Below are 26,955 nucleotides of genomic sequence, written 5' to 3'. Positions count from 1 at the left end.
ATTAAGACTGTGACAAATGTGAATGATACTGCATTTAATGTTCTAGAAAGTGATTTTTTGGGCATGTTAGTATCATGTAGCTTTTCAGAATTTTAAAATGATTTCAAAAGCACTTATATGCCATTTTGTGTGATTATTAACTACTAGAGAGGTAGTTTTTGATAGGAAGAAAAGGTCAGATATTCAGTATTCTTATCCATAAGATGGGAACCAGAGAGTCAAATTCCCGTGAATATTGTAAAATGCCTCAACTATTTTAAAAATTTGCATAGCAACCAATGGCAAATTGATTTAATTTAAAAGCAATGTCTTTAAGAAATGAAAAATAAAACTAAAAATATTTTATTTTAACAAAGATTTTATTTATTTAGTTGACAGAGAGAAACACAGCAAGAGAGGGAACACAAGCAGGGGGAGTGGGAGAAGCAGACTTCGCGCTGAGCAGGGATCCTGATGCGGGGCTGGATCCAAGGACCCTGGGATCATGACCTGAACCGAAGGCAGATGCTTAATGAATGAGCCTCCCAGGCCCCCAAAACTAAGAATATTTTGTAAAACGCCATTAATTCCAGATACTGGGATTGGACCCAAGATGACCAATGGGCATGCTAAGATTTAGCTTCAAACTTCTGTTCTGATCATTTAATATACTACTTCAGCATATCTTTTACATCTTCACATGAAGAGAAGTTATTTCTTATATTACATTCCTTTTCTAGAAGAAGGAAGTGCTAAAAATGCCATCAGGATAGCTCAACTCGTATTTAAGTTTCTATTTCAGTTTTTCTTCCATTTGAACTTTATATGATAGCTTTTCTTTTCATTTTCTATGCAGTGGTTTCATTTGATGGAGGAATAGGACAAACTGTTTTCTACTTTCAGAATCCTTTAGAATTAAAAAAAAATAGAAGTTTGAAGGGGTAAAGTTGTTTATTCTTGTTGGCCCTCTCTTTTTTCAGTGCCTCCTACCTTTATGTATATTGGAAAATAGTTATTGGACTTAACTATTTAGTTTCTCACTAGAACTATTTGGGTATGTTTGAGTGGCTCGTTAGATTTTGTTTTCCAGTCTGTCACTGGTCTTATTAACAAATGAATCTAAAGACTTCAATGTGCATTACTTTGAGTTTTAGTGTTGGGATGATGAGAAGAACAGAAACAAAAAAATAGAGATCAGAAAACTAATGAGCAGGCATAAACAAGTTCAAGGAAACCTATTACTAGCTGGTTCAGATCTTTAAGAAGTTGGCTATGGAAGGAGATGAAGTGATTGATTATTATGGTAACTGCTTGCTGTTACTGTGTTAGGGAATGAATGGAGTGGTTAATTATCCTGAATGCTATTTGAAATCTTTGAAAGTAAGTTTTTTAGTTAGTGAACAGTATCCTTTTATTTACTTCTTTATGTTAAAACTTGAAGTTTAGGGCTTAATAAATTACTTTTGGTACACACCATAGTACTTACCAGAGTAGAAATGATCTAAGGGTCATATATATAGGTCATTTGTATATTTTTGTTGTGTCAAGTCTTGCAAATGTAAGTACATCTCATTGTTTTGGGGCATCTCTAGATGTACCCACTCATTTTGAGTAGACCCAGTTGTTATAGTAGGCAAGATGACCAAATCTGAAAACATTCACTGAAACTTTAATTCTTAACCTGATTAAATAGATCTTGTGACCTTAGTGATCCAAGATAAAGCTTAATATTTTCCACTGGGAAATCAACTATTTTTTTACTTCTTATGTTGAATTTTGCCAACTTTTAGTTGTTGGTTATTGCAAATGAAATTGTACCATTTTCAGTTGTAAAATTTCTAAGTTGGGGAAAATTTTAAAATTTGGGACATATGGCCATATTATTATTTTGAGGTAAACCTACAATTATATCTTTGTGCAAGACATTTTTTCAGTTGCCTTACTACATGATTTATATTTATAGAATTTGTAGGAGAAGATGATACTGAATTTTAAAAGAATAATTTTCTGTTATTAGCTTTTTAGTTGGAGAAGGAGCCTACAGATGGGCAGTAGATCACGGAATACCCTCTTGCCCTCCTAACATCATGACCACAAGTGAGTAAAAATTTTTCAAAATTAAGCTGTATTAGCATGTACCTGGAAGTGTTACAATGCTTTAATCCACATAGTATTCTGATATATAAAAAAGGAATCTTATATGTTGAACTATTTAGAGTTAAAAGGAAGTTATTTGATTTTAAGGTACTTTTGTATTCCTGAGGATCCCCCCGGTTTTATAGAAGTATTGCTAAAGGATCCCTTTTAGGTTACTTAAAATAATTACTAACAATAAAACCTTAATACTACCCCCTCAGAGAGAGAGAGAAGAAAACACAGGTCAGCATTTATCCATCTTTGACCTGAGGAAGCCCTTTCTATGGACAGGTGCAAGAGAAGGAAGAACAAAAGTGTTACTATATAAGCGTTAAGACTGAAAAAAACCCCACTTACCATAAATATGACAAAGTATACATATCCTTAATCTATGAAAAGGTATATTAAATTAAAAACCACACAAATACAAATAATACCCCAAAAGAAAAATGATCAAAAGTCATAAATAGATAATAGAACATAACTAATTGGGAAATGCAAATGAGTACATTTTAAATTTGTTCCCTCCTAATTTGTGAGAGTTAAAAATACTGTATCACTGCTCATAGGTGTGTGATGAAATGAATATAATACATTGTAGGTACAAATATAAGTTAGCAGAAATTTTGGAGAACAGCTAAGTAATATAGAGCAAAGCCTTAAACTTACTCTGCTTGTAAGAACTTGACATTAGAAATATAGACAAAAATTTATATAGTTCTCAGTAAGCATTATTAAGAATGTCAAAAAGTTTGGAAAAATCTTATATCCAACAGAGAGAAATGTAAGTAAGTAAATCATCATATAACGAAATGTTATGTAGTAACTAGAAATTGTTATCAAGACTACTGTCTGATCATGATTAACTCTAATGATTTTGAAAAATGAAAAATGAGTTATAAATATATATGTGTGAATGTGTTTTATATGTCTATTTGAAAAATGAAATCATAGCTACTAATATTTATGCCTAAAAGACAAATATTGAAAACATATACTACTTGTTTTTTAAGTTAAATTTTAATTTTCTGTCATAGTTACCTATGACTATAAATAATCATGAAAATATGGGGAATCCTTCAATCCAAGGAAACCAACTTGTATTCAAAAGAAATGATTATATATCATAGCAGGTATGTAATAAGGATCTTTTTTTTTTTTTTTTAAATATTTTATTTATTTATTTGACAGAGAGAGAGAGAGAGAGAGAGTGCGAGCGTGAGAGCGCAAGCACAAGCAGGGGGAATGGCAGGCAGAGGGAGAGGGAGAAGCAAGCTCCCTGCTGAGCAGAGTGCCAGATGGGGGACTCGATCACAGGACTCTGGGATCATGCCCTGAGCCAAAGGCAGATGCTTAACCAACTGAGCCACCCAGGTGCCCTTAAGGATCAGTTTTTAATAACATTATATTCAAAATGAGGACTCATGTAGCTGAACATTGTAATATAAAGAGGTTGGAGGGAAGGGAAATACGATCATGGTAGGCAAACTGGGAGTATGAGTCTAATTCTCATAGTCCCTCCCACTGATTCTGCCTTAAAATCTCCCAGGGGAATTTATGTAGAGTTCTTATGTCACCCAGTCAAATCTGGTCATTTGATAGTTCCATTTCGTTTTTCTTTGGAGATATGCCACTTGGCACCTTCAAGTCTAGAATGGGTATTCAGTAAGCCTGGTGCATGACTCCCATCCCTGGTCTTTACCTCACCATCATATTGGATTTCCTTTTCATCTCTCTAATACCAGGTTCTCTGTTTCCTGAATCTCATGTGTTTTTTTCTCTCTTGTTTTATTCCTGTATTTGGTATATACAAGACTAGAAATTGTTTTTCCTAGGTTTTGAAGAAATTGTTCTCTTATGTTCTAGTTTTCAGTCTTGCTGTTATGCATTTTGATTCCCAGTTCTTTATGGTGTATTTTCATCTTTGGAAGGAAGCCTTAATTCCTGTGTTTTTAATATTACAATGAAGCATCTTAGAATTGGTCTTTTTTTATTCAGCGTGCCTGGTACTTACTGAGTATGGAGTACTGAGTACTTTTAATCTGGAAATTCATGTAATTTAGTTTTGAGGAACTTAAAAATATTTTGTATATTAATCTCTTCCTTATCTTTCCTCTATTTTATTTTTCTAATTTCTGTGAATTGGATGTTGGATCTTATGCTCCAATCCCTTGTATCTTTTTCAAAAATTATTTTTTCTCCTTTTTGAAATCTCTCTTGTCCTACTGTCTCAGAAATGTCTTCAGTTTTATCTCCTAAACCTTCTACGCTTCTTCTTTTTTAAAGATTTATTTATTTATTTGTCAGAAAAAGAGAGAGCAGCATGTATGAACAGGGGAGTGGCCGGCTAGAGGGAGAAGCAGGCTTCCTGCTGAGCAAGGAGCCTGATGTGGGACTTGGTCCCAGGACCCTGGGATCATGACCTGAGCCCAAGGCAGATGCTTAACTGACTGAGCCATCCAGGCATCCCTAAACCTTCTGCTTCTGATGAATTTGTAATTTTGGCTTTTATTTGTTTTAATTTCTAGGGATTCATCTATGACTAAAACATTTATTTATTTTACAAAAAAGAAAAGTATTGAACTAGGTGAATTTGAGGAGAAATTGTAACTATTATTTAATTTAAAAAAATTTAAATGCTATCTTATTTGGGCACTTATCTAATCCTCAGTCAAGATTAACTTGTATACTGGTACTTAATGATGTTCTTTAAACTTGATTACCTTTTTTTTTTTTTTTTAAGTAAAGAAAATGGTGGAATTTAATCTTTATTTACAGGACACTGCAAGAGAGGAGATTCCACATAGAAATAAGAAACCCACTGAGAGGAGGAGCTTCATACAGTTTGTACAGTTTGGAACTAGTCAAGTAGAGTTTTGTTGTAAAAAGTGCTATAATAAGAAAACCCATTTAAAAAGAATTATTAGTAGAGAAACAGTAAGACAAACTTCTACCAAACAGAGCACACCACAAACAACTTTCTGCCTCAGCTGTATAAGCTAAAAGTTAAAGGTCCCAGCAATGCCATCCTGAACCTGGAACGTATAGCCTTCAGAGGTAGTTTCTGGCACAACATTCTGATCTTCCTTTTCTTCTACAGAGAAATACTTCTCAATCAAGTTTAATGAAGCTTTGTATGCACACTCATTTTCATGGTTTTGTAGAGCCTCTATTTTGTCCAAACCTCCACATTCTTCAATCATTATACCAAGTTTCTCAGTTTTACCTAGTTTCTCAGCAGTCTGAAAGATGTTTGAAATGGCATCCAGAATAACCATAATAATTTTGGTATCCTTTGCAGTTAAGAGGTTCATCAATGGTTCTGTTATGCCACGATGAACGAGGTATACAATCTGTTTAACTCTCCCCCCACTTGAATAGTTGGTCACAGCCCAGACAGCTTCCCTTTGTGTCTTAAAGTCTGCCTTAGAGAGAACACCAATGAAGAATGATATTAATCCATGATTCACAACTTGCTGTATCTGGTTCTGCGGCCAGCTGTGATGTTTGACACTGTCCACGTGGCTTCCTTCTGAATATTAGTTTTGGGGTTCGTTAGCAGGCTGGGAAAGACAGCAAGTGCTCCTGCGTCTATTACAACCTGAGTCTGTTCATCTGTCCCAGTGACAATATTAACTATGGCTCTTAGTGCAGGAGTCACAATGAGCAATTCAGTAGCTCTTAGAAGCTTCACAAGCTGGGACACAACTCCTGTTTTCACGACTATTTCAATCCATTCATTTGGACCATCAGTAAGGTAGGATATGGCCCAGCAGGTATCTGCCAAGACTTTTGGATCAGTGTGATGCAGGTATCTGCCAAGACTTTTGGATCAGTGTGATGTTAAGGTAGGAAGAATCTGCTCGACAGCATCTAACGGGGGTGCAGGATTCTTGTTGTGACAAAGGTCTGAAAGTGTCCAAGTAAGGTTACATAAGTAGCCACATGTTAATGATGACATATTAGGAACCACAAGGAGAGCCAAAAGCAGATCAACTGCACCATACTTGATAACCAAGTCTCGAAAAACTAAACCGTCACCTGCAGTGTTTCCTAGAGCCCATACAGCTTGTTCACTGATGTGGGCATGGGAAGATGCCAACAGAGAAATGAATGCTGGCCTAGCACCTCCATCTACCACAACCTTGGTCTGTTCTAATGTCCCAAAAACAGTGTTAGTGAGAGCCCAAGCAGATTCAAACTGAACGGGACTATAATCAGTTCTGCCCAAGAAGGACACAAATTTTGGAACCAAACCATCCCGGATTATGTTGTCAATGGGGGGCTGCTTTTCCCTAGAAAGCAGTTTCCTAGCAGCTTGAGTAGCCTGGAGCTGGCTTTCCAAACTGTTGCTATTTATGCCTTTGACGAAGTCATCAACAGACCAATTTACAGTGCCCTGGTTGTTGCGGTTTTCCTGCAGTGGAGAGGTAGCATCATTGGGAAACGAGCTTACATCTCCCCTTTTCAGCATTTGGTCATCCTTCTTAGCTTTCCTCAGCTCCACATTAACTTCTGTTCGACACCGCCTCATTTCTGTACTGTCTTTCCCCTTGTTCTTGAATCTGTTAAGGTGGGCAGCTGGTGAATTAGCATTCTCATTGGTGGGCATGGTTATGAGACGAAGGGAGAAAGGCGGCTGGCTCAGGCTTCCATGGGAGGCGGTTCGGGATGTGCAGGCTGCAGGTCAGCTGCCCTCAAAACGTCCACCACGGATCACCCCAAAGACGGTGTGGCTTGTGCAGCTGGCCGGTGCGATTTTTTAAACTTGATTACCTTTGTGGTTTGGGAAGGTGTCATTGGTAGGTTTTTATTTTTCAGTGTTCAGAAGTTTTTAGAATGTCTTTCTCAGATTTATTCTAAAATAGTCTTTGACATAGTTTCTTATATACTTAATATTCCATTCCTGTATGTAGATGTGAATTTCTGCCTGGCATTATTCCCTTCAGCTTAGAACAAACATTTCTGGTAATGTGGTAGGTGTAGTGGTGAAAAATCAGCTTGTTATCTGAAAAAAACCCTTTATTTTTGCCTTTACTTTTAAAGTATAATTTCTTGTCGAATACAGACTTCCACATGGTCAGATTTTTTTCTTTTAGCACCTTTTTTTCCTTTCTTTTATTGTGGTAAAAAATATATATAACATAAAATTTACTATTTTAACAGTATTATGTATATAATTCAGTGGTTCTAAATACATTCAGTGTTGTATAACTGTCATTATTGTGCATTTCCGTAACTTTTTTTTTTATCATCCCAAGCAGAAAACTCTGTACCCGTTAAACAGTAACTACCCATTCCCCCTTCTCTCTAGACCCTTAGTAGCCCCTATTCTACTTTCTTTCTTATGACTTTGCCTATTCTAGGTAGCTCCTTGAAGTGGAATCATAGAGTGTTTGTCATAGCCTGGTTTTTAGGCTTTGTGAGAGTGAGTCTATTTCAGTTTTGTTCTTAGAGTTAAACCTTAGTACTAGCCTGTGGTCTTTCTTCCCAAGATAAGTCCTTTCTAGGGTTTTATTCAAAAGTCTCAACCTTTAAACTTTGTCTCTTCTACACAAAGTATTTCTCAAAATCTGCGTCAGCTATATGGTATATGTTTAAATATAAGTAAAGAGTAGATGGCAGACATTGTTCTATCCTTTCAGTTTATGGGTGTGATTCTGCTACAAGGAATCCTATTTTCTTTTCTGTTGGCTGGGTTCTGGTCTTACAGTTTTTCTGCCTTTGAGTAGGATGCTTTGAAAGACAACGTGATTGATAAAACATTTCGTGTACTAATTTTAGAAATTTATGATAACTGGTATGTGATATATCAATACTTCACTCTTTAGTTATGGCTAGTAATGCTGTTTTAAGGGTTTTTTTTTCCCCTCCTTATACTTATTTATTTATTATTTCAAGTATTTTATTTTTATTTATTTTTTGATTATGTTCAGTTAGCCACTGTGGTACATCATTAGTTTTTGATGTAGTGTTCAGTGATTCATTAGTTGCGCATAACACCCAGTGGTCTGTTTTAAATTTTTTATTTTTAGATAGTTATAAATTCACATGCAGTTAAAAGAATTAATGCCGAGAGATCCCTGTGGATCCTTTGCTCAGTTTTCTCCAATGATAATAATCTTGTAGAACTATAGTGTAATATTATGTTTGGGATATTGATGTTGATTTAATCAAGATACAGAACATTTGTATCTTCACAAGAATAACCCAGTTTGCCTTTTTATAGTCATACCCACTCATCTCCACGCCTTCCTTAACCCCTGGCAGCCACTGATCTATTCTCCATTAGTGTAATTTTGCTGTTTCAAGACTGTTACATGAATGGCATCATATAGTATGTAACCTTTTAGGAACAAGCTTTTTAGTAATTCAGTGTAGTTCTCTGGACAGTCATCCAGGTGGTTATATTTATTAATAGCTTGTTCCATTTTATTGCTAAGTAATCCATGCTATGGGTCTGCCACTGTTTGTTTAACCATTTGCCCATTGAAAGATATCTGGATTGTTTCCTTTTGGGCTGTTATAAATAATTCTGCTATAAACATTTGTGTATATTTTTTTTTCTGTAATTCTTTTTGAATGTTTTGACAAAATACACATAATATAAAATTTATCATCTTAGACATTTTTTAAAATGATTTTATTTATTTATTTGACAGAGAGAGAGAGATCACAAGTAGGCAGAGAGGCAGGCAGAGAGAGAGGGGGAAGCAGGCTCTCTGCTGAGCAGAGAGCCTGATGTGGAACTTAATCCCAGGACCCTGAGACCACGACCTGAGCCGAAGGCAGAGGCTTAACCCACTGAGCCACCCAGGTGCCCCTAAACATTTTTTAATGGTACAGTTCAGTGGCCTTAAGTATACTCACATTTCTGTGCAACCATCACTACCATCCTTCTATAGAACCCTTTATATCTTGCAAAACTAAAACTCTGTACTTATTAAACAGTAATTCCCTCCACTTAGCCCCTGGCAATTTAGCTCCTGGCAACCACCATTCTGATCTCCATCATTAAAATTTGACTGCTGTAGTTACTCATGTAAGTGGAACCATACATTATCTGTCACTTTATGACTGGCTTTTTTCACTTAGCATCATATCCTCAAGGTTCACGCATGTTGTAGCATCTGTCAGAATTTCTTTTTAAGGCTGTGGGGCACATGGATGGCTCAGTCAGTTAAGCATTCAACTCTTAATCTCAGCTCAGGTCTTGATCTCAGGGTCATGAGTTCAAGCCCTATATTGGGCTCCACACCCAGTGTGGAGCCTAGTTAAAAAAAAAAAATTATTTTTAAGGCTGAAAAATATTCCACAATATATATACCACATTTTACCTCTTAATGGATACTTAGGTTGCTGCCAACCTTTGGCCACTGTGTATAATGCTGCTGTGAACACAGATGTACAAATATCTGTTAGAATCCCTACTTTCAATCATTTTGAGTACTGTGAAATAAAATTGCTGGATTTTATGGTAATTCTGTTTTCAGTTTGTGGAAGGACTACCACTGGTAACACCATTTTAAATTTCCACTAATAGTGTACAAGGGTTCCAGTTTCTCCATATCCCTACCAACACTTGCAACCCATTTATTTTCTGTAAATAACAATCATTCTAATGGGTGTGAAGTAGCATTTCATTGTGGTTTTGGTTTGTATTCCCTAATGATTATGATGTTAAACATTTCTCATGTGCTTATTGGCCATTTGTATATCTCCTTAAATGTTTCCCAAAGGGAAAAAGAGAAAAGTTGAAGGTGGGGAAAAAGCTCCAACCTTTTAAATTCCCTGGAAGTCATTTCATCTGGAGAGGGAGGGCATTGCAACAATGGCGGCCTGCCTCTGTATCTGCACCTTGTGACCAATACCAGCAAGAAGCAATCAGAGTACATATCCTAGTATTTGGAGGACAGGGTCTTTATTGCCCAAGCTGGCACGCACAGGCTGTGTGCGGTCTACTCTAGGAATACATGCATGGTTGTCTGCTAGAAGGACAGGGAATGGGTAGATGCTACCGCAGTAAGAGCTGAAATTTACCCTGACCAGTGTCAGTTTACTTCAAGCCTTCATTTGAGAGTTACAGCCTTAAATAAACTCCAGAGTTCCATAACATTTGCATTAAATTCTGGCAGACCAATTATTCTTTAGATGGGGAGATGGATTCCTGGCATTTCCTACTTGGCCATCTTCTCTCTAACTCCATCTTATTAGTTTTGTATTATATCATTCTGATTTGAAGATATTAATCCTGTCTCATAGCTATCTGCTTATACTTAAAAAATTTTAAGTTATCATTACCTTTGCATATGTCTTTTGCCTTATGGGCATTTTGAATCTTATATGATTGTATCAGCCAACAATCATTTTAACAGATTCTGGCTTTGATAATATTTTATGGAAAATCTTCTATTTAAAAATTAAAACCAGTTAAACTAAAAAATAAAGTCTCTTTCAAAAAAACCTGATATATATGCCTATATTGTTGTGTGATGGTTTAACTTTTTTGGCCCCCCTCCTTTTTTAGATTTTATATATTTAAATCATTAATACTTTAAGATTTCATTTTTATGTGTAGCGTGAGGTAGGAATCTAATTTATTTTTCCAAATAGATAACATTATGTCAAGACAGCTTATTGAATAACATATTCATTTCCTACTGGTATAAAATATCACTGTTTTTCTCAAATTCCATTAGAATATACATGAATTTGTTTCTGAACTTGATGTTTAATTCCATTAACTTTTTTTTTTTTTGGTTCATTTCTATATCATTACTACAGTACTGTTTTGAGACTTCGTGATTAGTTTATTATTGGGTATTTTACAGTTTTGGTTGGTATTATAAATAATCTCTCCATTTTGCTTCTTTAACCCATTTATTGTGAACTCTTATAGACATACCTCCTGTGGGTAGACAATTATGTTGGTGTTCTAATACACTTACAAGTTTTCTTGTACTTATATTCTGTATCATTTGGCTTTCTCTAAATACATGCACTGGTAGAATTTCTGGATCAGTGTCTGCCTATCTTCATCTTTATCAGATGATGCCAAAGTATTTTTCAAATTTTTTTTGCCAATAAATATAATTGTATTTCATATATGTATGTTTGTGTATATGTGCATATGTGTATATATGCATATACACATATATTTATGTAGCTTTATTACTAAACCCTTTTATTAATCCTAATAATCTATATGTAGATTCTGGTTGATTCCTAAATTCATAAGCATGTTATTTGTGAATAATGATAGTTTTATTTCTTTCTTTTGTATCTTTATACTTATTTTTCTTCCCTTTTTATTGCTGAAGTATCATCAGTACAATTTAATAGAAGCAATGATAATTGGACATATTTAAATGCATATAATGCTTTTGATTGAAATTTATTTATGTGTTATATTTAGGGAGCTTTGTTTTTATAAGATTTAAAAATTGTAAATGAATTTAATATTATATTTTTGTTTATTAAGAGGACATTAATTTTTTTTAAATTTAAGTTCAGTTAGCCAACATATAGTACATCATTTGTTTCAAATGTAGTGTTCAGTGGTTCATCAGTTGCGTATAACACCCAATGCTCATCATGTCATGTACCTTCCTTAATACCCATCACCCAGTTATCCCATCCCCCCACCCACCTCCCTTTCCACAACCCTCAGTTTGTTTTCCAAAGTCAAGAGTCTCTCATGGTTTTTCTCCCTCTCTGATTTCTTCCCATTCAGTTTTCCCTTACTTCCCCTATGATTCTCTGTGCTATTTCTTATATTCCACATATGAGTGAAGCCATATAATTCTCTTTCTCTGCTTGACTTATTTCACTTAGCATAATACCCTTTAGTTCCATCCATGTTGATGTAAATGATAGGTATTCATCCTTTCTGATGGCTGAGTAATATTCCATTATATGTATGAACCACATCTTCTTTATCCATTCATCTGTTAAAGGACATCTAGGCTCCTCCCACAGTTTGGCTATTGTGGACATTGCTGCTATGAACATTGGGGTTCAGTATCCCTTTTCACTATGTCTGTATCTTTGGGGTAAATAGCCAGTAGTGCGTTTACTGGGTGATAGGGTAGCTCTATTTTTAACTTCTTGAGGAACCTCCATACTGTTTTCCAGAGTGGTTGTACCAGGTTGCATTTGCACCAACAGTGTAAGAGGTTTCCCCTTTCTCTACATCCTTGCCAACATTTGTTGTTTCCTATCTTATTAATTTTTGCCATTCTAACTGGTGTAAGGTAGTATCTCATTGTGGTTTTGATTTGTATTTCCCTGAGCCAAGTGATGTGGAGCATTTTTCGTGTGTTAGCCATTTGTATGTCTTCTTTGGAGAAAAGGAGGGCATTAATTTGTTAGTCTAATGAATTATGTTGATTTTTTAAATGTTAAAAACAACTTATATTTCTTGTATTTATCACATACTATATTATGAAAGAATTTAATTTTTGTTTTCTTTTGCTTTAGTTGCCATATATTTTCTTGGATGTGTTAACAGCCCCACAAAAAACTTTGGTTCATTGACCTTTTTATTTTAAAGAAATGGCACTCCAAATCTAGTAATGCTTGCTGCCTTGAAGTCTACTTGTTTGATACTAAAATAACTCTAGGGGTGCCTCAGTGGCTCAGTCAATTAAGCATCTGACTCTTGATTTTGGCTCAGTTCATGATCTCAGGGTCATGAGATTGAGCCCCTCATTGGCTCCATACTGGATGTAGGGACTGCTTAATATTCTTTCTTTCCCTTTCCATTTGCCCCCCCTCCCCACTTGCACTCTCTCTCTCTCAAAAAAAAAAAAAAAGAAAAGAAATAAAAAGAATAACTATAATAGATTCCTTTGGTTAGTGTTTGCATGTATATCTTTCTTTTTGTTTTCAGTCTTTCTGTGTATTCTTATATTTAATATGTTTCTCTTAGAAGCAGCACATACATATAAACATTTTTTGGGTGATCTTTGTATTTTAACTGGTACATTTAGTCCATTTATGTTTCATTCAGTTACTCATATATTTGGATTTGAATTTGCTCTTTTATTCTTTGTTTCCTATTTGTCCCACATGGTGGGACATTGTCCCCCATATGCTTCCTTCTATATCTCATTTCTTGCCTTCTTTAGTATTATTTTCAGCATTACATTTTCTTTTTTATTAATATGTTTGTATTTCCTTTTTTTTTTTTCCCCACACAGAGAGAGAGAGAGAGAGTGAGCGAGCAAGGGGAGGGGCACAGGGTGAGGGAGAGATTATCTCAAGGGGGTTGCACACCTAACACAGAGTGTGACACAGGGCTTGATCTCACAACCCTGGGATCATGACCTGAGTTGAAATCAAGAGTCAAATGCTTAACTGACTGGGCCACCCAGGCACCCTGTATTGACTTCTTTTACCATTCTCTTTGAATTAACCTAGAAATTTCAACATACATAATTGACTTATGCAAGTCTATTAGAAGATAGTACTTTTTATCACTTCTCAGACAATTCAAGGACTATAGTGTACTTGAATGAACTACATTTAACATCTTCCCAACTTTTGTGTTTATATTTTAAAACTCAGTATGCATTTAAAACAGTGGGAGACATTATTATTTTATAACAGTCAATTTTCATTTAGATTTGCCTATTTACTTTTTCCTTTGCATTTAATCCCCTCCACTTCTTTTTTTCTTTCGGCTCCCACCTTGTGTTATTTTCTCTGTTTCTGAAGAACACCCTTTAGTATTTTCATTAGTACAGGTCTTGTTGGTGATGAATTTGCTCATTCTTGTTTATATAAAACAATTCTTATTTTCCCTTCATTTTTGAAGGATATTTTCACTGAATATAGTGTTCTGAATCAGGACATATTTCTTTTCAGCACATTGATAGTAATTAGTCTATTGTCTCAGGCTTCCTTTTTTTTTGCTGTTGAAAAGACCGTTGTCATTTTAACTGTCACTTATTTGAAGGTAACCTGTTTTCCCTCTTGCTATTTTTAGATTTTTCTATTTCATTGTTCTTATTCTATTTTACTTAATGTATCTAGTTTTGAACTTTTATGATTTTAATTTATGGACATTGTTTACAATTTTTTAAATCTGTAGATTCGTGGCTTTTATAATTTTGGAAAAATCTTATTCCATTTTTTATTTATTTTTAATTTTTTGTTATTTTATTTTTTGGGAAGATTTTTATTTATTTATTTGTCAGAGAGAGAGAGAAAGAGCAGAAGCAGTGGGGAGTGGCAGGCAGAGGGAGAAGTACGCTCCCTGCCAAGCAAGGGAGCCTGATGTGGGACTTGATCCCAGGACTCTGGGATCATGACCTGAGCTGCAGGCAGACACTTAACCAACTGAGCCACCCAGGAGTCCCTCTTAATCAGTTTTTTAAAACATTACCTATATCCCATTCTTTTACTCTCACCTTTGAAATTCTGATTAAACATAATATTAGACCTTTTCACATTATCTACCCTATTTCTTAATGTTTCTTCTGTGTTTTCTATAATTTTATCTCTTTTATTTTATTTTTAAAATATTTTTAATTTTTTTTTTTTTTTATTTATTTATTTGACAGACAGAGATCACAAGTAGGCAGAGAGGCAGGAGAGAGAGAGGAGGAAGCAGGTTCCCCGCTGAGCAGAGAGCCCAATGCGGGGCTCGATCCCAGGACTCTGGGATCATGACCTGAGCTGAAGGCAGAGGCTTTTTAACCCACTGAGCCACCCAGGCGCCCCCTTAAAATATTTTTAAATTTATCGTATAATGTATTCTTTATTTCAGGGTACAGGTCTGTGATTCATCAGTCTTACACAATACCCAGTGCTCATCACAACACATACCGACCGTCCCCAGTGTCCATCACCCAGTCATCTCATCCCCCCACCCCTCTCCTCTCCAGCAGCCCTCAATTTGTTTCCTAAGTTTAAGAGTCTCTTATGGCTTGTCTCCCTTTCTGGTTTCATTTTGTTTCATTGTTTCCTCTCTTCCCCTATGATCCTCTGCCTTGTTTTGTAAATTCCGCATATAGTGAGTGAGATCGTCTGGTAATTTTCTTTCTCTGATTGTCTTATTTCACTTATCATAATACCTCTAGTTCCATTTAATCTCTTTTAGCTACATTCTGGCTAACTTTTTTATGATTAGTCTTCTAATTTACCAGCTCTTTTTTCTCTATCCTATCAGCTACCAAACATGTACATTGAGATCTTCGTTTTGGTTATTTATCTTTTCATTTCTAGAAGTTCTGATTTTGTTTTGTTTTTTAAGAGTCTGTGTTTCTTTTAGTTTATGGTATGAATTGTAGATGTTTTTCATGTTTTTAAAATCTTTTTTAATCATTAGAAGTGTACTTGTTTCATATTTATGCCTGATAATTCTGGTATCTGAGATCCAAATTGGAATATTTTTCCTGCATGTTCTCATTTATGGGGCTCCCCCTTTTTTTTTGTGCCTGATTATCTTTGACTATGTGCTTATCATGGCCCTTGAATAATTATTTGTGTAGTTTCACCGTGGCCTAGGATGGAGGCATTTTTTCTAGATACTATTTTTTGCATTTATTTTTGCCAGTTGTGTGTGCACTGTTTATATGAAAAACACTCTTCTGTCCTTTACTCTCATACTGCTGTCATACTCAGCTCTCTACATCGGGGCATTTCAGTGGCTCAGTTGGTTAAGTATCTGCCTTTGGTTCAGGTCATCATCTTGGGGCCCTGGGATCGAGCCCCAGGTCAGGCTCCCTGCTCATTGGGAAGTCTTCTCCCTCTGCCCCTGCCCCCCACTTGTGTGCATGCTCTCTCTCAAATAAATTAACAAATAAACAAACAAACAAGCAAACAATAAAAACACCTCTCTAACACCACTTTTGACACCAGATGTGTGGGTTTCTACACCAAGCAATTCTTTGACGCCATCTGGGTGTTCTACAATTCAGTTCAATACTGACTCCAGCTGGAGTTAGAATTTGTCTCATAAATCTACCACCTCCTCTTTAGATACCAGTTGAAAGGTTGTCACTTGTAGTTCTGACCAACTGGCTATAAATCAGAGGTTCCCATGACCCCATTCTTGGGTTCAGTTAACTTGTATCATCCTCCTGACATGTATGTTTAGCTACCTGGGAACTCCCCAGACCTTGTACTTTTGGAATTTTTGCGGAGGTTTCATCATGTAGGCATGCTCACTCTTTAGCTCAATTGCCAGTACTTCCCTCCTTCCCAGTGGATGGGGATGGGGCTGAAAGTTTCAAGTTTTTAATCATGGTTTAGTCTTTCTGGTGACTAGTCTTCATCCTGATGCTATCTGGGAGCCCACTAAGAGAGTTGCCTCATTAAAACAAAAGACATTTGTATCAACCAAGGAATGCCAAAGGATTTAGGAGCTCTGTTAGAAACCGGGGTCAAAGACCAAACAGTAGAACAAAAGATGGTCCTAGTGCTGTTATAATTTAGGAAATTACAAGGATTTTAAGAGCTCTTTCCTAGGAACTAAGGGTAGAGACCAATATATATATTTTCTATTATTTTACACACCATTAATCAGAATCTACTTAAACTTAATTTGAAGTTTAACATTCCCTGACCCACCCAGACTATGTGTTTGCAAATCTCTATGCAAGTGCTCCAGTCAACTCTGGACTTCTCAGGGGTAGCTTTTTTTTTCTTTCTAAGTCCTCTTATTCCTATCCTTTTCCTCCTCCTCATTCTTTTCTCCTCTAGATCCAAGACAGTCTTGCTCGAATGTACTTGGTGTTTAGATAGAAGGTAGGAGTGGACTGAGTGGACTTGCATAGTTCTGAATCAGCTCTATTGTGAGAGCATTAGCCCTTTCAGTCCCCAGCATTTTGTGGGAAGTGTCTCTTATGAAACTCCCACCTCTGATGGGCTCTGGGCTTGACTTATGTCTCTCTTTGATGCCATTTAACCAGACTCATCTGTGCTAGTGTTGGCAAATGCTCGTAGTGCAGTAATAACAGCATTAGTCCTCGGTTTACCCCAGAATTTAGCTTGGTACTTTTTATAAGGGTTCTAATGTTTTTAAGATGATATTTCTTCATATTTTATCCAACATTTTTAGTAAATTAAGTAGGAGAATTACTCTGAATAATTTAGTCTGCCATAATCAGAAAACTCTATCTCTTTAGCATTGTATTCTAGTTTATAATTTCTCTTTTATCAGCTGAATCTAATTGGCTGTTGAAATCTATACATCAAGTTTAAAATTTTTAATTATTATATTTCTTATCTTTAGAAGCTCCATTGTTCTTAACTCTGCCTGGTCATTTTATCATTTTTTATGCCTTAATTATATTTTCAATATATTTTTTCTTAATTTCTGTGAGGATAAACATGTTTTACATTCTATATCTGATTATTTCATTATTTGAGGCCATTGTAGGTCACGTTATCCTTTCTTATATTTGGCTGGCTTTTAGTCTCTTATTTTTGGTGGTTCATTTCTCATGTATTTTGTAATTTTTTTTTTTAAACTATGGGCTCATGTTAATTGGAACGTGGGAATTCTGAGGTCTGGTAAGTTAAGATGTGTTTTTCCAGGCAGTATTTGCATTTGTTTTTGATGGGTTTTTAAAGCTCTGCAACACCAAGATCACGTGTGTGTGTGTGTGTGTGTGTGTGTGTGTGTGTTCTCAGACCACACAGATAATAAGAATTCTTTAAATTTGTCTGAATGTACTTTTTGTTCATGAATTTTCTAGTGAGACTTTTCCTCCTTTACATTTATAGCCACAGCTGAAACTTGCAGGTTTCCTGGTTTTTTTTTTTTTTGTGTACAGTGACCTTTTCTAGTTTTTCCTTTTCCCTGGGCAGGTTACTCCTTGAGATTCCTTACTTTTTTGTGGAAAATCTCTAGTATGTTTTCTCATGCTGTATTGCCTCCAGATTTCATTCCTTGTCCTTTATGCACAGAGACCTTCAAAACCAAAGTTGGCAGTAGCATGCATTAGCAGATACTGCTGGGTATCATCTACCTTCAGGACTGATTTGCCTGTCTGGATTTAACATTTTTCTTACTTCTTTAACCTTAGGTTATTTCTCTTATTCTCCTATCACTTCAGTGTACATTGGAAAAACTTTTTTTAACCCTTTTTTCATCGTTCTTAAGAAAGGCTCTTCAGGATATCTCATTACTTCATTACCCTAATATTTCTCAAATGTTATTTTTAATGTTTCTTTTATAGGATTCAGTTTAGCTGCATTTAAAAGGAACAAGAGGAAACTAGAGCTGGCAGAAAGAGTGGAAACAGATTTCATTCAACTAAAGAAAAGAAGACAATCAAGTGAAAAGGTCAGGAGGTGTTTGAAATATTAACCATTAATGTATCATAATGATATCTATAATCTGTATTTAGACATATCAGCTTTAGAATAGTACTTTCCAGTGGAAATACAATACATGCCACATATGTACTTTTAAGTTTTCTAGTAGTTAACATTTAAAAAAGTAGGAAGAAAAGGTGAAATTAATTTTAATAATTATTTTGTTTAAACCAGTGAATCCAAAATATCCCTTCAGAAATATAACCAGTGGAAAAATTATTAGTGAGCTGTTGAGCTTTCTTTTTCATTTAAAAAAAATTTATTTTTTTATAAACATATAATGTATTATTAGCCCCAGGGGTACGGGTCTGTGAACCACCAGGTTTACACACTTCACAACACTCACATAGCACATACCCTTCCCAGTGTCCATAACCCCACTACCCTCTCCCTACACCCTTCACCCCGGCCACCCTCAGTTTGTTTTGTGACATTAAGAGTCTCTTTTGATTTTTCTCCCTCCCGATCCCATCTTGTTTCATTTTTTCTTTTCCTACCCCCTCAACCCCCCCACCCCCGTTGCATCTCCACTTTCTCATATCAGGGAGATCATATGATAGTTGTCTTTCTCTGATTGACTTATTTTACTAAGCATAATACCCTCTAGTTCCATCCACGTCATCACAAATGGCAAGATTTCATTTCTTTTGATGGCTGCATAGTATTCTATTGTATATATATACCACATCTTCTTTATCCATTCGTCTGTTGATGGACATCTAGGTTCTTTCCATAGTTTGGCTATCGTGGACATTGCTGCTATAAACATTTGGGTGCACGTGCCCCTTCGGATCACTGCGTTTGTATCTTTAGGGTAAATACCCAGTAGTGCAATTGCTGGGTCATAACGTAGCTCTATTTTCAACTTTTTGAGGAACCTCCATGCTGTTTTCCAGAGTGGTTGCACCAGCTTGCATTCCCACCAACAGTGTAGGAGGGTTCCCCTTTCTTTTTCATTTTTTAATTAAGTCTTCAAAACTGATGTATATTTTATATTTAACATCTCAATTATGGCACTAAGTTTTCATTGGAAATATTTGGTTTATACTTAAATTTAACAAAATTAACAGTTGAAAAAGTAGGTTTACATAACAGGTTATTCTGAACATACTGAAAACTTTCTAATAATTGAATATGTTTTAAAATTGAAATTAGTTAACATTTAATGAAATTAAAAATTCAGTTTCTCATATGCTCTTGCCACATTTTAAGTGCTCAGTAGGTACATGTGGCCCATGACTACTGTTTTGGTTCTTGTAGCTCTGGATAGTGATTCTTAACATGGCTGTTTAGAGGGTAGCGTGTGTTTGTAAGGAAATGTGTATATTGAATTCATGTAGATTTGTTTTTACATTCTAATTACATGTCTCTGTTTCTTAGTCTTTTATATTCTTTGTTTGCATTTTGCACATCACTGTGCTGTCATGAGTCCATGTGTTGCATATCTTAGGTGTTTTGAGGGCTAGAGAGAAGTTGAAAACCACAACATTCTTGCTTAGCCTATGGCTTGGGGGTTTGTTAGCACCCAATTCGTGATGGGTGTCTCATATTACAGGCATTTGATGAACTTTGACATCTCATTAATGTTCTTTATTGGTTATTCCTTTTGTGATTGCTTATATACTGTTTACACTTTCTGTCATAGTTGTATTTACTCTATATAAATGCATAATAAGTTATCTTTCATAGTGATATATATTTTCCCAGCATGTTGCTATAAGGAACAATTAATCAAATTTTTTTGGTCTAAATCTTTTCATTTTCTGCCAGAAAGGAGTAGGAATTTAGGATGTGAATGAACAAATTAGTAAGTAGGTCTTGGTGAAAGTGGATAGTAGTGTGGTTCCATTTCTTGGGTTTCTATACCCCATGTGATATCTGAGTGAGCAAATTTAAGACTTTTGACCTTTTAAAAAACTGTGATAAAATTTGCATGCAGTGAGTAATTTAGTCATTTTTATAAATGTGTATACCCATGCAACTCACATACCTGTCAAGATGTAGAACATTTCCAGTTCTTTTTGTGCTTCCTTCCAACCAGTCTTTACCTTCCACTGGTAACTGCTACTCTGATTTTTCTCACCATAGATGTTTTGTATTGTTTTTAAACTTTATATAGTTGAAACATACAAAAGGTACTCTTTTCTTTTTGGTTGATTTTGCAAAGTACCTTTGAGACACTTATCATTGGCTCATTCTTTTTTAATGTATAGAGTGATTAATATTTCCTACTATGAATATACTGTAATTTGTTTTTCTCTTCTCCTATTGATAGACATTTGGTTTCTTTCCAGATTTTAACTATTGTGAATAAAGCTGTTCCGAACATTCTTTTTTTTTTTTTTTTACAATTTTTAAAATTTATTTATTTGACACACAGAAAGAGTGCAGGCAGGGGAAGCGGTAGGCAGAGTCAGAGGGAGAGGGAGAAGTAGGCTCCCACTGAGCAAGGAGCCCAGCATGGGGCTCCATCCCAGGATCCTGGGATCATGACCTGAACTGAAGGCAGACGCTTAACCCACTGAGCCACCCAGGCGCCCCTACTCTGAACGTTCTTATATATGAGTTTAGGATTTTTTTTTTTTTTTTGGACATGAGTTTAGGATTTTTATGCAGTTGATCTCATAGAGAATATATTTAGCTGGTCTTATTCAGAAGATTAATTTTTTTTCTTCAGAAAATATTTATTAAGCAGTTACTCTTGTTACAGAGCTGGGTAGTAAGAAAAGCAACAGTGAACAAGGTGGAAGAAATTCATGCAATAATGAAACTTTACATTTTAGTGGATAGAAACAGAAACATAGAAGTATATAATTAAGTAAGCTATTTACAATGTTTGGTAACTGTTAGGAAGGAAAACACTGCCCTTAAGATGATATGATGCAGAGTAACTTGGATGTGAGAGTCACAAAAGAGCCTCAAAGGAAGACTTCTTTAGCTGGAGTCATCATGATAGGTCTGAGGACATAATCATTGAAAAATAAGATGTGAATTTTATGAAGAGTCATAGAACTCATTCCAGGCATAATGAACTGCATATGCAATGGTCCTGGTGGGGAGCTGGCATATGGAGGGAATGTAGAAGCACGTCAGTGTGCCTAAAGCAGAGTGCAAGGGGAGAGTGGTATGAAATGGAGCTGGAGACGTAGCTGGGTGCTGGCTCCATTAGGATCTGGTAGATTATGGCAGGGAGTTTCTGTTTTATTTCATGAATAATGAGTAGCCATGGAAGAGTTGAAAGTAGAGAAGTGATGCCATCTTACTCACACTTTACAGCATTCTCTTGGGCTGTTTTGTGTCATGTGGATGGAGGGTGGGGCAAGAGTAGAAGTGAGGAGACTGGTTAGGAAGTTATTACAGTTGGGAGATGTTGACAACAGGGACTGATAGGGATGACATTGGAGAGAAGTAACTGTATCAGGGATATCTTTTGAGAGTTCCTAGAAAGATAGGCATTTTTGCTGTCTCAGATACTGGTAAGGAAGAGAGAGAATGAAAGGTTTTAGCTTCAGTGACTGAGTATTGCCATTTACTGAGGTAAGGAGGCCTGGAGGAGGCATGGCTTCATGGTGACAGATGTAAGAAGTGGAAATTTGGCTCATTTCCCCTTAATGGACTCAGATTAACCAATACTTTCCATTTTCACCATAAGACATATTACCTGATGCCAACAGCACCCTAAACACTCTGAAGCTAATAGAACATCATTTAGTGTACCATGTTCCTCTGCTCCTTTCAGTTGAATTATATGCCACCAAGAACCCTGTTATGTTTGCTATTATTACTGTAATTATATAATTCATTAAGTGTCATGTAAACTGATGAATACTGAGTTTAAAAAAGAGAGTTGTGGGTTGGTAAGGTAAGATTGTTGTTTGTTTGAGAGCTAACTTGAGAAAATAAAGTTGGTTCATAAAAAATTGCCATAGAATTAAGTATAGACATGCCAGCCATAAAAGAGAAAAATCATAAAAATCTAAAAGCATTCTGGGTGTGTTGTTAGTATCTTTATATTCTTGTTCTATTTTAGATAAAATGAAACTTGAAATCCTAGGACAGTTCAGTGTATTATAGTTTATATAGGAAAGATGATATGGAACATTTAGTTGTGGGCCTACATTCAAAGAAAAGGCTTTGGTCTTATATAAAAAGATTGGCTAATGAATGAACCTTTGTGTTTTAAATAAGAAGAAAATGTTTAAGTTATGTGTACTTTGTTTTTAAATGATTCTCCACTTTACCCAGAGAATATTCAACTTTTGAAAAATTTTAACCAACCACTTACCATACTGGTTAGGAGGATTTTTCTTTTTTTCTTCCTTCCTTTTTTTCTTTTTCTTTTTCTTTTTTATGGAGGATTTTTTCAATAAAAAGCTTGATACAGCAGGAGGAAAGATTAACTGTGGATTTGGGTTACATATATCTGAAGCTTATGGACAGATAAGAAAGGAAATTTCCACTTGGGAATTATTGGCATCAAAAGGTATATGCATACATGTGGCTAGATGAGCTCACTTAGTAGTGAGAGAAGATAGGGGTCTGAAAATTGAACCCTGAGCCAGTTAAACATGTACAAGTTGGGAAGAGGAAAACCCAGCAAAGGAGAAAGAAGATGCAGTGAGTGAGACAGATGTATCACCAGAAGAGTGTCTAGAAAGCCATAGAGGAGTAGTTCAAAGTCAGTCATCATCTGTATGGAGCACTGCTAAGAGGGCAGAGGACTGACCTTTGGATTTAGCAACTGAAGACTGTGGGCCTAGATAAGGATAGTTTCTGTGACACAGTGGATTATGGACCAGTGTGGCACAGGTTAATCAGGGAGAACAAGGGTGCAGATGATTCTTTTGAGAAGTTTTGCCATGGAGTAGTAAGAGAGAGAGAGAGATCTGAGGTCAAGAGACTACCATTGTCAGTTATGGTCCATAATTCAGTAAGTCATTTATCATAAAAAAGCTCAGTTTTCTTTTTTCTTTTCTTTTCTTTCTTCTTCCTTTCTTTTCCTCCCTCCCTTCCTCCCTTCCTTCCTAAATTTTATTTATTTATTTGAGAGAGAGAGTGAGAGAGATAAAGTATGGAAGGAGGAGGGTCAGAGGGAGAAGCGAGCCTCCTGCTCAGTGGGCTGCAAGATGCGGGATTCGATCCTGGGACTCTGGGATCATGACTTGAGCCAAACGGGGACAGATGCTTAACCAATTGAGCCACCCATGTGTCCAAAGGCTCACTTTTCTTATCTTTAAGAAAATTGTGATATTCTCCCATAGCAGGGCTGTTATGGGGAACAAAAGTGATAGTAGATTTTCAAGTTGTTTGTGGCTATAATTGATGTAGACACAATAGTCTTTGCCATTGTGACCTGTATCCTTAAATTCACTTAGCCAAGAAAAAGAAAAAGGAGGGGAGGAAGGGAAAGAAAACTGCTGCCCAAATTAATTACCTTAGGTGGAATATTTTAGATATCTTAAATGACAGGAAAATTATTTTTTACTATTATTAACATATAATGTATTATTTGTTTCAGGGGTACAGGTCTGTGATTCATTAATCTTATATAATACACAGTACTCACCACAACACATACCCTTCTCAATGTCCATCACCCAGCTACCCCATCCCTCTCACTCCCCTCCACTCCAGCAACCCTCAGCTTATTTCCTGAGATTAAGAGTTATGGTTTGTTTCTCTTATTTCATCTTGTTTCATTTTTCGCTCTTTCCACCTATGATCTTCTGCCTTGTTTCTGAAATTCCATGTATTGGTGAGGTTATATGAGAATTGTTTTTGTTTGATTGAGTTATTTTGCTTAGCATGATATCCTCTTGTTATATCCACATCATTGCAAATGGCAAGATTTCCTTTTTTTGATGGCTGAGTAATATTCCCTTGTATGTATGTACCACATCTTCTTTATCCATTCATCTGTTGATGGACATCTGGCTCTTTCCATAGTTTGGCTATTGTGGACATTGTTATAAACATTGAGGTGCAGGTGCCCCTTCAGATCATTACATCTTTATCTTCGGGGTAAATATCCAGCAGTGCAATTGCTGGGTTGTAGGGTAGCTCTATTTTCAACTTTTTTAGGAACTTCTATACTGTTTTCCAGAGTGGCTGTACCAGCTTGCATTCCCACCAATAGCGTAGGAGGGTTCCCCTTTCTGACAGGGAAATATTTTTAATATTCAGAGTATATGAGCTTTAAAGCAAAGCTCTGTGTTTTTGACACTGGCCTACAAAAATGACTGGGACCTAAGGCCCTGCCATTAAAGGAAGATGCTGGCCAGAGGCTTTGTCTTATAGATGTTTGTTGCATAACCTTGGTAGGCCTTATTTCAATAGTAAAGGTAATAAAACATGCCCACAGAAAGAAAAGACCACCGGATGATGAGCCAGTGAGGCAGAAAGTTTTAATTTTTAAGAGGAAGCATAGTAATTTTTTTAGAGATACGACAGGGAAGGACAGATAGATACTTTCTAAATAACCTGTATTTGGTTTTTTTCTCCTTATCCTGTGTGTGTAGCTTCAGCATAGTTGTGGTTAGCCAGCATTGACTGAGGCTCAGGACTACTGTTTTTTGGAGCTATATAATATAACCTGTGAGTTGGTTATATAAATATAGCAAAAAGAATAGTGTTTGGTAACTTTCCTAATGTTGACAATTTTTGTTACTGTTGAAGGAGATAAACATTGTCTTGAAGAGTATATGGTAGAGTAAGTCAATATTTTTAATCCTGAAAATAAATCAATTGGAAATTTTTGTTGCATTGATATTTCTTGTTTTTCTATAAAAAAGTAATTGATCTTACTAATATTGCCACAATACTAGTAGAAATAAAAATTAAAGCAAGAGAAATATTTAATAGCTTGCTATCTCACTAAACTGTAGTGTTTTTATTTTCCTCAGTCTTTGATCATTTACATTTACATTTGACTTAGTTTAAAATAAGAATAGTTAATCCTTGGAATGTTTTTGGCGGCAAACAATAGAAAACCTGATTGTGGTTAGGCTATGCATATTTGTCTTCCTTCTCCCTGGCCTGTTGCCATATAATAAAAAGTTTGGAGGTGGTTGGTTGCTGGCGTTAGCTTAGGTTTCCAATGGTGCTTAGCCAACATATCTGGGATTCTCTTGGGCCTTTCTCTCATGCCTTTTGCCTTATGGATGTAATATGGCTCCTACAATTTTAGATGTCACATCTGCATTCAAGGTGAGAAGAAGGGAGATGATGGGGGTAGGGAGTCTATTGCCAGATGTATCTGTTACTTTTAAAATCTGGGATGCAAAAGTTTTCCAGAGTCTCCCTATAGACTTCCCCTTAGTTATTTTTTGGGAAATAGTGGAGAAGAGGCACAATTCAGTCACTTGGCTATTCTTGGCTGTAAGAGAGCTTAGAAAGTTGAGTGGGTTATCCTAATGACTGTCTTATATAGCTCATGGCTTGCTGCTGGACACTTTGTCTTCCCAAACAAAATAGTGGTTTTGTTGTCAAAGGAGGGGGAGGAGTGTGGCTGTTAGGTAGGCAATTTGTAGCATATAGTGTAAGGGGAGAAAGTTTTTATTAGTTCCTTCCCCAGAATTAACATATCCTTTATTACTATAAACTGATACTGGTGGAAGAAACTAACCTGACATAAATCAAATAAAAATAATTTTGTTGTGACTTTTCAGGATATATAGATTTTAATATATAATATTATATATTAATATATAATTATTAATATATATATTAATATATAATATTAAAACCTAGTAATTGCCTTTTCTTGGTAAGTGGCATCTCTGTTTCAGCCTTGTTTATTTTTCATGACTTAGAGGGAAGACATACTGGAGAAGGAAACATTTACTATTTAACTGTAGTGCTATATATATAATACAAAAATAGTTATTGTTTACTTTGTTCCACTCCCCTCTCTGGGTACACCCAACTCTTCTGGACTTTTCTTTTACCACTTCTTTCCCTTATGGCATATAGACAGTCCATACTTTGCATGATAGTGCTGGACCATAAAAATGTGCTAGCTGGAAATGTGCAAAGGGGTCTTAATGACAAAAAATTACACTTGTTTCATGACCTTTAAACACTTTTGCCAGAACATTAAAAACTCTTTTACTGTTGATTATAAATGTATAGAGCAATGATTAAAAGTAAGTAAAACTAATATTTATTTAGTATACTAATTTGAAACATTAGTGGCAGTAAGAATTAAAGTGTTTTTTATTTGTGTTAAAAAGAACTTATCAAGGGTAGTTTGAACACCACTTGCTTTCTTGTTATGTAACTTATGATATAGAGTGAGCATCTTTTTATGTCAAGGTAAATTGTCAAACTCCTTTTTAGTTTTGGATCAGCTTTCAACATTTTTTCCTTTGCTCTTTCCATGTTGCAAAATATCTCCCAGAGGTCTTTTTTTTTCTTTTTCTTTTTCTTTTTTCCTTTCTGCCTCCCTGCCTTCCTCCTTTCTCCTTTGAGTGCAGTTTATTTCTTTATTGATTGAGGTTTAGCTGGTATACA

At 35.7% G+C, this 26,955-nt stretch overlaps 2 protein-coding genes across 5 annotated transcripts in view; one reads left to right on the top strand and one right to left on the bottom strand.

The window, feature by feature from the left end:
- Positions 1-26,955, top strand: part of TASP1 (taspase 1) — a 253,042-nt gene that overhangs the window by 53,367 nt on the left and 172,720 nt on the right. For all 4 annotated transcript variants that reach the window (XR_004382876.1, XM_032859197.1, XM_032859199.1 and 1 more), the window contains 2 exons: positions 1,997-2,076; positions 18,306-18,412. Coding sequence is in view for 3 of the 4 variants with exons in the window: in XM_032859197.1 (XP_032715088.1) it covers positions 1,997-2,076; positions 18,306-18,412 (187 nt within the window). In the remaining variant the exon portion in view is untranslated. The remainder of the gene's footprint in view (positions 1-1,996; positions 2,077-18,305; positions 18,413-26,955) is intronic.
- Positions 5,023-6,727, bottom strand: LOC116868649 (importin subunit alpha-1-like). The gene is given in 2 exon segments (XM_032859195.1): positions 5,023-5,608; positions 5,611-6,727. Coding segments are annotated over 2 exon segments (1,611 nt in total). The 3' UTR covers positions 5,023-5,114.

This window comes from Lontra canadensis, unplaced genomic scaffold (assembly GCF_010015895.1).
Source record: "Lontra canadensis isolate GAN:19392208 unplaced genomic scaffold, GSC_riverotter_1.0 scaffold16, whole genome shotgun sequence".
Lineage (NCBI taxonomy): Eukaryota > Metazoa > Chordata > Mammalia > Carnivora > Mustelidae > Lontra > Lontra canadensis.
This window is presented reverse-complemented; position numbering and strand designations above follow the sequence as displayed.